This window comes from Eucalyptus grandis, chromosome 2 (assembly GCF_016545825.1).
Source record: "Eucalyptus grandis isolate ANBG69807.140 chromosome 2, ASM1654582v1, whole genome shotgun sequence".
Lineage (NCBI taxonomy): Eukaryota > Viridiplantae > Streptophyta > Magnoliopsida > Myrtales > Myrtaceae > Eucalyptus > Eucalyptus grandis.
In genome coordinates this window covers 8,082,989-8,094,741 of record NC_052613.1, presented here as the reverse complement: position 1 = coordinate 8,094,741, position 11,753 = coordinate 8,082,989, and the positions used below count along the sequence as shown (strand labels likewise).

General features: G+C 38.7%; 1 protein-coding gene and 1 long non-coding RNA gene across 2 annotated transcripts; both read right to left on the bottom strand.

Moving 5' to 3' along the window:
• Positions 1 to 5,687: 5,687 nt before the first annotated feature.
• LOC108957338 lies at positions 5,688 to 6,386 on the bottom strand. The gene is made up of 2 exons (XR_001983878.2): positions 6,283 to 6,386; positions 5,688 to 6,155 (listed from the first exon to the last, which is right to left on the bottom strand). It is a non-coding gene; the product is annotated as an uncharacterized LOC108957338 (long non-coding RNA).
• Positions 6,387 to 6,901: 515 nt separating this feature from the next.
• LOC104434374 (agamous-like MADS-box protein MADS2) lies at positions 6,902 to 11,315 on the bottom strand. Its single transcript, XM_039305740.1, has 5 exons — positions 10,838 to 11,315; positions 8,437 to 8,518; positions 8,036 to 8,097; positions 7,649 to 7,748; positions 6,902 to 7,529 (listed from the first exon to the last, which is right to left on the bottom strand). The coding sequence occupies exons 1-5, from the start codon at positions 11,020 to 11,022 to the stop codon at positions 7,473 to 7,475; spliced, it is 486 nt and encodes a 161-aa protein (XP_039161674.1). The 5' UTR covers positions 11,023 to 11,315; the 3' UTR covers positions 6,902 to 7,472.
• Positions 11,316 to 11,753: the final 438 nt, after the last annotated feature.

Here is an 11,753-nt window from a genome sequence, read left to right as displayed (position 1 = left end):
ATTTCCTAGTCCTAAAAATGAGGAACCGGTCCAAGTTCCTAGATGGCACCAGGATCGGACTGCTAACCGATTACCTAATTAATAGTTCATTTGTAAAACATGATCTAAGAGCTGTTTTTACTCACTTAGAAAATATATGAATGATGGTTATATTACAGTTATCTTTTTAATTTTGAATTTATATAAGAAAAGAAAAATTGTCATTCTAAAATATTATGTCTGTTATATAAAAAGTTTCACTATTGTATATTCAATGTTCCTAGTTTGATACCTACCTTCAATTTGTCGTTTCTCTCTTAAAGAAAAATACAGTCTTTAATGATCTTTATCAGTAATCATTAGCAATTTTGTAGGACAAACAATTCCTTAAAATTGTGTATTTATATCTTAAAATCTGATTCCATTTTTCCCTCTTATATTTCTAACAGTAGCTTCGGTATCTCACGTCGTCAAGTACGAATGATTCTGTGATTAGGTCAACGACTCAACAGCAGAAATGTATTTCTGTTTTTCGTCCTCGCTTGCTTCTTCGAGTCTTCCCTCCACTGAATTTCTCAAAAAAAGAGAAAAAAAAGAAAAAGAAAAGAAAAAAGAAATACATGTAGAAACTTGCGTTGACAGATGGATAAAAGTTTAAAAAAAAAATAAGATAAAAATGTTATAAATAAACAAAAACATATTGTTTTCAGCCATTTCAGGTGTAAGAACACTGCTTCTATATCTAAAACAAATATACTGAATTTCTTATTAATTAGGGATCATATTAGCCCTAGCCGAGAAAACAAATTATAGGTCCGTCACAAAGCCAGGCTTTGACTTATTCACGGATATTCTAATGTCTATGAAATTTCTAATAATGTTTTTAAACCTCACCTCTCCCGGATTAAGTTATTGCAGATTTTTGTCTCGATTTCTGAGATAATTTATTCTTTATCTGATAATCTACTGATCATCATAATCGTCATCATAATTCTAACAATTCCAAGCAAATATCATTTCCTTTACGTTGCAAGTTTATGAATTGAAAAAGAGGTTGTACCTCAAGCAACCTTCTTTGACTTTTCTACAACATCGTCTGCAAATCTCAAATCAAATTTGTCTACTTTCACATTTACGTAGCTACAACTTTTAAGGACTGCCTTATTAAGATATGAGAAAAACTACCAAAAATCCCAAACTTTGTCTAAAGTGATAAATTTATCTTAAACTTTTTTTTTGACATAAAAATTCTCGAACTTTACTAATCGTGACACATTTACCCCAACTATTTTTCGTGATACGAAAAATCTGAATTTCTATCCATGTAACACATTTACCTTAAACTATAGGGTATTTTGGGTTTTTACTTTTTAAAATTTTTTTTTTTTTCTTTTTCTTCTCTCTTCCTTTCGCTGGCCATGGTGGAGCTAGCGGAGGGAAGCGGCATCGGGAGAGGGCTGCCCTCGCCAGCGTTGGGCGAGGGTCGCCCTCGCTTGGGCTATAGTTAGGGCCGCCCTTGTCGGCATCCGGCAAGGGCGACCCTCGGTTGGGTTGGGCGAGGGCTGTCCTCACTCGACGCAGGCGAGGGAGGCCCTCGCTTGACCCAGCCGAGGGCCGCTCTTGCTCGACACCGGTGAGGGCAGCCCTTGCCGAATGCTGGCTTCCCTCCACCGGCCATGGTGGAGGGAAGCCAACATTCAGATAATTTATTCTTTACTGATAATCATCATCATAATCATCATCATAATTCTAACAATTCCAAGCAAATATCATTTCCTTTACGTTGCAAGTTTATGAATTGAAAAAGAGGTTGTACCTCAAGCAACCATCTTTGACTTTTCTACAGCATCGTCTGCAAATCTCAAATCAAATTTGTCTAAGTTTACTGGATACAAATTGCGCAATCTCAAGATATCCATAACCAAAACAAAAACATGCATAGTTGAGTCGAAGGATTAATATATCTGTTTTGGGATCCATCATTCTTGAAGCGAAAGCGAAAAACCAATGTTCCACGCGCAAGTCATTCTCCTCTATTGCCTAGCTCAATGAGATAGCCCCTCACCCTTTAGCATTAGGTTAACGCTCCTTATGTGATGATGCATGTGAGAATTAGGGTTAAAATGTATCTATATTGAGAATGAGCGGTTCCAAGTTCTCTACAAGTTCTATCTAGAACTTGGAACTTACTCATTGGAATAGATTCCTTTTTTTTTTTTTTTTTAATATATATATATATACACTTGGAACCTATTCTACATATCTAGGAACATGGAACTTACCACGTCACAGGTTTTAAGGTTGATTTCAAATTCTACTCAAATCTACATATATTATTAATTGAATGATTATAATAAATTATCACTTTTAATGACCATTGCTGATTTCTATAATCCATTGACCACAAATTATATTTAGACACACCAATAATATGAAATATTAACAAAGAAAAATTTTTGTCATAAAAATAGAAACTTAGACTAATAGTTTCAGATTATATACTCATTATCGGATGCCATGGAATGTCGCAGGATCGAAAGATATAAATCAAGAAAAACACAAAAACTTGTTATAGATTATAGATGGATGGAAACTATAACCTACTCGTCGAAATAGGTTCCCTAATTATTAGAATTTGGAACTTATCCTATATACCTTGCAATCTAGTCTCAGACAGCTTCCCACCAATCCGATTCTTCGGATTGAACTTATTAATAATTTGCCAATGTAGTCATTCTAGATAATTTTGGCCAAAAATTGCAAAGGACTATGCTAGTAAATCATTAAAAGATTTAGGACTAAATTAACAAATCATCGAAAGGTTTACGATTGAATTGACACAGTTAAAATGTTTATAACTAAATTGGTTGTCGCATAATAGATTTATGACTTTTGGATTATTTTTCGACATAACTTAAGCTATAAAGTAAAGAATATGGCTAATTCTATGTCTATAAGACGGTACACTGAGATTATGAGTATATCTGCGAAGGTTGTCGCTAGGGCCACCTAAGTGTTGAAATTTTCTCCATTGAAGATTCTCAATGTATAGTCTGACTACTTAACTAAATTAAAGAAAAAATAACTCTAATTAGTCCCACGCAATTTTTTCTAGGAAAGAGGAAAAACTTTTGAGTGCCAGAGGTAGGTACCAAGCCAAAATATTTTCTTGTCGCCATTAGCTGGATTTTATCTCCGTACCATATTGGTGCCCTCTGGATTTTGAGGGATCCAAAATCCAGCCTCACAACGTGCATGAGAGTAAGCAAGAGATTTAACATGATTATTTCATTCGGATTTCTCGTTGCGGTCTAGAATTTCAATCGTAACACACCTAGAATAAATTCGATACGCTCGATATCGAATAAAAGTCAGAATATCGCAATTCCGCCACTCCACGAACCCGTATGTGGATTTGAACGCCGAATCGTCGCACCCGGCAATGGGACGCGGGCCGGTGCTTGCTTTCGAGAGGGCCACGAGGCCATTGAAAGAGAGAGGCCGGTTGAGGAGGGGAGAGGGGGGGACCGTCTTCTTCACGCGAGGCGTGGGCCCCACAGCCCGGCCCGGTCTGGCAACAGCATGATATTTTGCAAGCAAATTGATTCTTTGCTTTTGCTGTCGACGTTGACAGTTTGATTGCCCAAATTTGGATAGAGGTGAGAGGAGAGAAAGGAAATGCCTTTGGAACAACTTAAGGGGGGATGGTCCAACACCTAGCTCCACATGACCATCACTATGTTATTCTTCTTCTTTCTCTCGCCTCGCGCACTCGAGGTGCTTGTCACCTTTCCTTTGTCGAGAAAAAAGGAATATATCGACGTCGCGTCGTGTTCGCCGCCTAAAGCCGACTGCATACAAAGAGCCTCGAGAATTCGATGTGCGCAAGCTCGACGTATCCGAACGTTTCGTTCTCTTAGTGGTTCTGAAGATTCAGTGGCCATCGCTAGAGATCGCATACGACAACCTCTCCAGCTCGCAACGGATTGTTTGAGCATCATATCGATCGGAATAGCAGAAAGAACGACAACACGACAAGCTGAATCATGTGCTTTTAAGGTATCATGCGAGCATTCTTTTGTTCTCGATCATGTTTGGGGTAAGGATGGTCGGTTCTCGGTCCCACCTAGTTTGGCCTGGCTCAAAGATGGAATTGGAAACTGAACCAGGAGGACTAATTCGCACAAATTGGAACCAAGGACCCGACTAGTTGGTCCTAGGACTAGGACCTGGACTACACCATAGGTATGGTCCGATTCTGGTCCGGTCCAATAGAATCAATCGCTTTTTTTTCTCATTACTTTTTTCCCATCAATTTTTTTTCCCACTATTTGGAATCAGACCAAGATAGTGTTTAGTTCATATTTTACTTATTTTTTTAATGAAATAACAAAATAAAAAAAAAAGTATATTTAGTCAGTCCGGTCCAATCCAGTGTGGTCCGCCCTTGTAACTGGAAACCAGACCGTCCGAACACCAGTTTTACTTTTAGCAACTGGGAATCGGATCAAACCGGCCAGCTTGGATGGTTCTCGATTTAGGCAGTTGGTTTTGCACGTTCCTAGTCTGGGGAAGCTTGATAAAGAAATAAAGAAAGAACTGAATTCACAAACCGGTAATTGTCTACCTTTTCATCTCACTAATTATTATTATTTTTGTTTTGGTCAGACATCTCAATAGTTGTCAGAATTCTTAAAATCGTATTCAATCATACGACATGTTACGGTGAAGCTACCTTCAATGTGCTGGCAAATTAAACTAACGGAGGGAATTGATGATTGTACTGATCACTGGAGTGGCGGTCCGCCTTTCGAGTTCATACAATGTTTGCGCATTGCTTGCTTGCCTAGCGGTCGAGGTTGGGGTCCAGGTCATTGCCTTGATTAACACAGACAAAGGTCTGTCGACAACCACCGAGGACCTTAGATATGAGGTCGTTTATGTCGTTGACGACTTCCACGACCTCAAATCTAAGGTGAGAGAGAGAAAGGCAAACGTGCTCTGATTTTGTGAAAAAAAAAAACCCTAAGCCCCTATTCAGGTGCTCCTTTCAATCTGCATCGAAACCCTAATATTTGGCTTGAAAACGAGGTTTTTGTTTTATGTGGGAGACAACGTCGTTTCGATTTAAGGGATTCGCTTTCACAAACATGGCACTTGTCTAGTCATGTCAAGTGTCTGTTTGCCATTTTAGATGCCACGCGTACACATTTCAAAAAAATCTTTGAAAGTGGCCAAAATTGTCCCCAAGATAAAAATTAGTGCCTTTTAACATGACACCTGAAAGTCTAAGCCAAAGTCGTCTCCCGAGTGATAATTTGCGTCTTTGGATACGTCACTTGAAAGTTGAGGATTGAGGCCCAGATGGCCCCCAGACAAAAGTTGGTGCCTCTTTGTTGTGAAAAGTCTTCCTGATTTTGCTAACATTCCAAACCCTTTGTCACTCAATGTCGGAAGTTCGTATAAAGACGAGCTCTTTAGCTATGATTAAGAATTTTTTGTCATTCAATGTTCGAAGGTCTTATAAAGATGAGCTGTAATGAATATTAAGTAAGCCGGAATGCGATACGTGACTAGTCATATAATCGTGGCCACATAAATGCTTCCCTATTGATTCACGCAGCGAAACCACTGGTGGCAAAAAAGTTGTGCACTTTGACAAAGACATCAGGGTCGACAATCTGATAATCGAGGCAAACCGTGCTTTCTGGGTGAAAAGAGCTGATTGATCGGCCAAACTTCACGTACTGAAAAGGAACATTTGAGGGAATCATTCAAACCCAAGCAACGGATAAAGAAACTCTAAAGCGAGCGCTACGTTCGACCATACATTATGACAGTAAGCTATGCAGCTCAATATTGCAGGCTTCGAAAAGAACTACAAAGCTGAGCTCGTTCCAATTGCACTGCAGGGCCATACAGACATTATCAAAAGTTCTGATCATGAGAGAGGAAAGGGTGGCCTTCCTCTTTTTATGTCATCACAGCTCCAAAATATTATGTACTTATTGTCTTGCGGATCGCAATTTTACAAGGGACACGCGCACAAATTTCACCAGCTCGATTCACACTCCAAGTCGATGTAGTAAGTTCAAAGCATCCATCCCGGAATGAATCCGGCAACATTTTGGCTCGAAACCGAAGCATTCATCTCGTCCAGACATGTCGGATTGTATCTGGAAAACAAGAACACGAAAGAGAAACAAAAGAAAATCCACTCTGTTGTTCATTGTGTCAGGACGCACTAAGATGTTTTGTACACGTAGTGTTTTAGTAAGTGGGAATGAGGATGCGAGTAGTTACCCGATTTGCAATGAGAGGTTGCCGTCCATTGGGTTGAAGAACCCTTCCGATTGAGGAGGAAAGAGGCTAAATGGAATGCCCCCGCCCCCATCGCCACCGCCACCGCCTTGACCTCCGACTTCCCAGGCAAGTTGAAAGGGAATTTGCGGACTTACTTCTTCCAGCTAATTGTGAAGTACAGAAATTTTCAAATCCAATCAGTAAGTGTATTTGAAGCAGTGGCATCATGATGAAGAATCAAATATAAGGTAGTCACTTCCTGTATTTTGCCACTAATCCGCAATACTTACTGCATCAATTAGGTTGCTTGACATCAAGGTCTCTAAACTAATGTGAGGATTATGCCGGTAAGCTCAGGACTAGGAAGGAGATACCACGGCTATTATACAATCACAACTATAAGTTTCCAGGAAAAGCAACTTCTAATGCTGTCTACCAGTGCTATAAGCTTGGCAACCAAATGAATGGCTATGAAATATCTCTATTCAAGATTTCATTATTCGAATGTAATGTGATTATTACACCGACAACATGCTATCTTGTGACATCATGAAGTAAGTTTGTGAGACTGGCCCCAAAATGCAACATAAAAATACCGCGACAATCTTTGTATGGTAATTTTATTCAAAGAGCAGTTCGGCAACTCTAGAGAGAGTGTGTGCGCATGCGTGTGTGAGGAAAATGCTGCACAAGAAACAAGATTTAGGGTGATAAAATAGCAATAAATTATAACAGAAGCTATCGTTTGCATGTTCAATTGAATCCATCCTAGTTTCTTAATCCATCAATTGATTGCAGGAAACCATTTTTCATTGCAATAATCAGTAACTTTGCATTTGCAGCCCCTAAGAACAGTGTGTTACCCCCAATTCCAAGAACTCATAATTATCTGAGCTCTATGAAACTCCATGCCTGGTTAAATTAACTGAAACATTCAACAGTACTCAGTAAAAAGCATGAGTTTCTCCTTAATACTTGGCCAAAATGGACAGCAGGAAAGATTCAAGAGAAAATTACTGCAACATGAACAGAAGGCAAGGTGTGTAATTAGGTGCGATACCTTCCTGCTAAGGACTTTGTTGGTCGCCAGTAGCACTTGCTCCTAAGTAGACATGCACCATCCAACATTGAGCAAGGAGAAGAAGAAAGGAAGGAAGCGAAACCGACTTCCATTCTAAAATAGTCGATAATTAATTAATCCATACCCTGTTTTGAAGATTAAAGAGTTGATCGAGCATGGACTGGGTCTGCAAGATTAATTAAGACCAATTTAATCGTCCAAGTGATGGAGGGTTACGTTAAAAAAATATGCTCATTACTCATGAGAGCTTCCTTTCTGATAACCATCTCTCTTTTCACAAGTTACCTTTGTCGACCGAATGTTCTTCAATGAACTCTCCAGTTGACTCTCCAGATGCTCAAGCTCTTTACTGTCGAGTGAACCCAAATCTTCCCCAAGCAGGTTCCTGTGGCTCACTCACATTTAAACTCCAGTAAGTACGCCAGAGAATTTCAAGCACATTAATAAGTGCAATGTTATTTCATGAATGTAGTGGGAGTTGGTAGATGTAGAAACTGAAATTGAAAGAGCAAGACAAAAAAATTCTGCGAATCTTATCATGGGTCTCTGATGGCCCAAAATTATTGAAACCAAACACAAAGTGACTCGAACTATTGCTATTACATGATAGCAAATTGAAACTTGTGGAGATAATTAGCAGATTCACAACTGCAGATAGAGAGAGATTCAAACCTTTGAGATTGCTGGAGGACCTCAGCTCTTGCTTTCAGCCTCAAGTATTCCTGGTAGCTGCTCTGCTTGACAATATAATTAGGATTAAAGCTTCATATACTGAACAAGTAAGCACAACAACCTGATAAACTCTTGCCCTAGTAAGTGAATGAGCACCATTCTATTGATAAATCCTGCTCTGATCTTTTTGTAGTGGTCAGGTGGTATACTCTAACCCATTTTTTGCGCACTAAACGAAGTTCACTTTGTTATTACTATCATTTTCATAAACGAAGCGTATAGAAATGGAGTTCTTGAAACAAGATTTCTCTCTCTCTCTCTCTCTCCCTCACACACATACACACATACACGTGCGGGCGGGCACGTGCACAAAGAACAAAGAAAGAAAAGACCAAAGGTACCTGTGTCTCATCGATTGAGCGGCTTGGGTTGAGCTGAGCACCATAGCTGCACTTTTGGTACCTTTCAAGTGTTTTCATCATGCTAGGGCAAGAAGGTGAATGGAAAAGGAAATTAACATAAGATTGAGCAATAGAACACTAGGATATTACAAGAGATAGAGAATATGGGAGATGATACAAAACCATATTATGCTTCAACTGTGCCTAGTTCAAATCCAAAAGCACATAGAAAGGCACATGAGTCTATGTAAACAGATACTTAAGAGATGTCACTCCTTCACTTCTCGTCGGCTTCAAAGAGAAAAAAGATCACACATACTCTTAGCAATCATTATTGATGATTATGTTAGATCTTCCTTTGTTACCATATGCCAATGCCAATAGAAAGGAAGTATGATAATTATAAGACAATCAATCACTTTTAGTCCTCTTGATCAATCGATGTGAATATTAAGGTTGACTCCATTTAATATGCTGTCAAATGATGGTGAAACAACTCGAGCTGAACGACATAATCTAAACATCTTGAGGAATAGCGTTCAACAATCCAAAAGAGCTATTATTGGGGATGGGAGGGATAGCTAATGTGAGCCAATGGCGAGGTGGAGAATGATCTGTCTAATGAATCTCTCGTGTGCTATGTAAATAGTAATAGATCCTTGTTCTATATATGGTAATTCTTATGTGCGGCTTTAGGATTCGCTTGTTTTCTTTTTCATTTGGCGGATAGATAAGATATAAAATGTGTGTTGTCCTCTGAGGGTTTAAATTTTTAGAACAAAAGATTGCATATCCAATTCTCTAACATACTGTTAAAGAATAAGTTTCCAGTCCCTGACTTTCCCCTCGAATATCAAGTTCGCATTCTTAATTAGAGAGTCTTCATCCTACCAGCCTTCACATTATTAACAAAATAGAATGAAATTAGTTCTCTAACAGTTTTAGTTTTTAGAATAGATGGTTGCGCATTCAATTCCAACTCTTAGATAATAGATAAGCAAGTCGATTATGAATAAAGAAGCACGTATTACATGTCTCCAATCCATCTTGTTATTCGATTGTCCTCTTACTCCTATCAACCTCATTAGTGATTCCAAGTTTCGAGTCACATTCGGTGACAACCAAAGAAAGGGAAAATTTCTACTTCAAGATGGTTGATCAAATATCAAGAAAAGAGTGTAAATCGTGATTGCAACCCATGCATAGGTGCATCCTAAACAATATATTATAGAAAAAGGCCTTAAATCAGGATGGGTCATGGGTAAAAATCTGAACATGTTCCATTAATTCGGCTGTGATGTTTCAGTACATTACAAAATATAGGGAAACAAAGAGTTATCCAGGACTCTGGTAACCACTGTTTCATTAGGGTCAAATGGCGTTAACATTTTCAGAGTAAACCAGAAAACAAGGGTACCATATGTACTACTACAGAAAATATTGGGCAATCTGGCCACTCCACATCTTTAATGTTTTAGTACATTACAAAAGTAATTTTGCGTAAAAAGGGCAGCCGGCCATATTCATTGACGGGGTTCCAAGTATCGCTTCCTGACAGGAACGCCGGCATGGAGTGGCTAGACTACCCAATATTTTCTCATTTGATATGTAGTAACTACTCGAAGAAAACATCAATTTGAAATGAATTTGTAGACAGATTGAGTTGACTTTTTCCGGTTGTTTTAGCTTTGTATATGCAATGAAGCCCCAAGTTTTCTCTATACGTGCTTCTAGGGTTTTCATTGGGCATCAGACCAAAGAAAGAGCAGCCTTTTCTCTGCCATTGCAATTGTGTTGAATTTAACAGCACATGTGAAATTCTTTAGTGAGACTAAGAGGAAAAAGTATATTAAGTATTGTGGATATATTTGCTGGAGAAGCATCCATCTTGAAATGAACTTTGATGGCGATCGTTAGTGGAATTTACAGGGAGAAAATATCATACACGTCTTTACTGAAATAAACCCTTTGAGAGGCTGATCATCATTAATTCTGAAAACCCTTTCCTTGAGCACAAATGAGATAAATTAAATTATAGGAAAAGAAAATAGCAAGAAAAAGAAAAGCAAGAAGAGATGAGATCTGAACCTGATCTTTAGTGGACCGAGCTTTCCGTTGTTTATATTTCTTTTCTAAGAAGATCAAATACACCGAAAACCCAAAAAGCATAGCAAAAGTTTGAGAGGTGCTCAGAGTTTTAAAAGACAAGATCTAACACCAAGGGATCAAAACCCTCGATAAAACTGAAAACCCTTACAAGAAGAAATCTAGAGAAACAATAGTTTCTTGATTATGAGGTGCTCGAGTTAGAGAGCATCAAAAGTAACCAAAATAAAGCAATGATCAGATTTGAAGAGTTCAAGAAAGAGATCCAGAGCTAGAGGAGGGAGACAAAGAATACCTAGAGCTGCTACAGTACTCGTAAAGCTTGCCCCGGCTGGAGAAGATGATGAGAGCGACCTCAGCATCACAGAGGAGCGAGAGCTCATAAGCCTTCTTGAGGAGCCCATTCCTTCTCTTGGAAAAGGTCACTTGCCTGTTAATTTTGTTCTCTATCCTCTTCAGCTGAACCCTCCCTCTTCCCATTTTTTAACACCCTCACCCACTAATAAACTCTCTATCTCTCTCTCTCTTACCAGTCTTGGTTAAGAGATGAGAAAACTTTATGAAAGGACCATGAGAACAGAGAGTACCCAAAAAGGGATAAGAAAGGAACGGAGCATTCTATGAAGGAAATGGAAATGGAAACCCTGGGAAGGTTTGCATATGTCTCTGGATGTCTGTGTGTTTGGGTATGAAAGGTCATATATATAAACACTCACATGTACCATGTACTGCACAACACACGACCACTAGCTTGTATTACCAGTATATATATTTGTCTCTGCTGGTGGTGTGGATAGATGTACGTCTTAAATTGAAATTGTGATGTAGTTTTTTTCTTGCTCAGTCCACCACAAACACTCAGAACTCTCTGGAAGCCTAGGGTTTTCCACGGTGCAAACATAAATCTGGTATGATCCGAACTCGTGCATCGGTTCCTTCTCTCTCCTCCCAAACCTATTCAATTATATTCATGCGCATCGACCCAAAAATTCATCTGTCTAAGATAAGCTTTCTCATTGTGTTAATCACATTAGATCCCTTTGACCATGCACCAAAATCTATATGTACTTCTATTGTTACATAGTATGTGACAAGGTACTATAGTGATGGGCGTGCATAAAGGTTATATAGTCACTAGATTTACCTCAATGTACATACAAACTTATATTTTTGGAGATTCAGATCGCCGTAAGAATTAATAAAAAATTATA

What these genes read in the sequence shown, in the direction of transcription:
- LOC104434374 (XM_039305740.1), bottom strand. Translation starts at nt 11,022, where the DNA reads ATGGGAAGAGGGAGGGTTCAGCTGAAGAGGATAGAGAACAAAATTAAC. An exon ending in GCTCAATCGATGAGACACAG is followed by an intron (nt 8,098 to 8,436) that starts GTACCTTTGGTC and finishes ATTGTCAAGCAG; the next exon opens with AGCAGCTACCAGGAATACTT. An exon ending in AGAACATTCGGTCGACAAAG is followed by an intron (nt 7,530 to 7,648) that starts GTAACTTGTGAA and finishes TTAATCTTGCAG; the next exon opens with ACCCAGTCCATGCTCGATCA.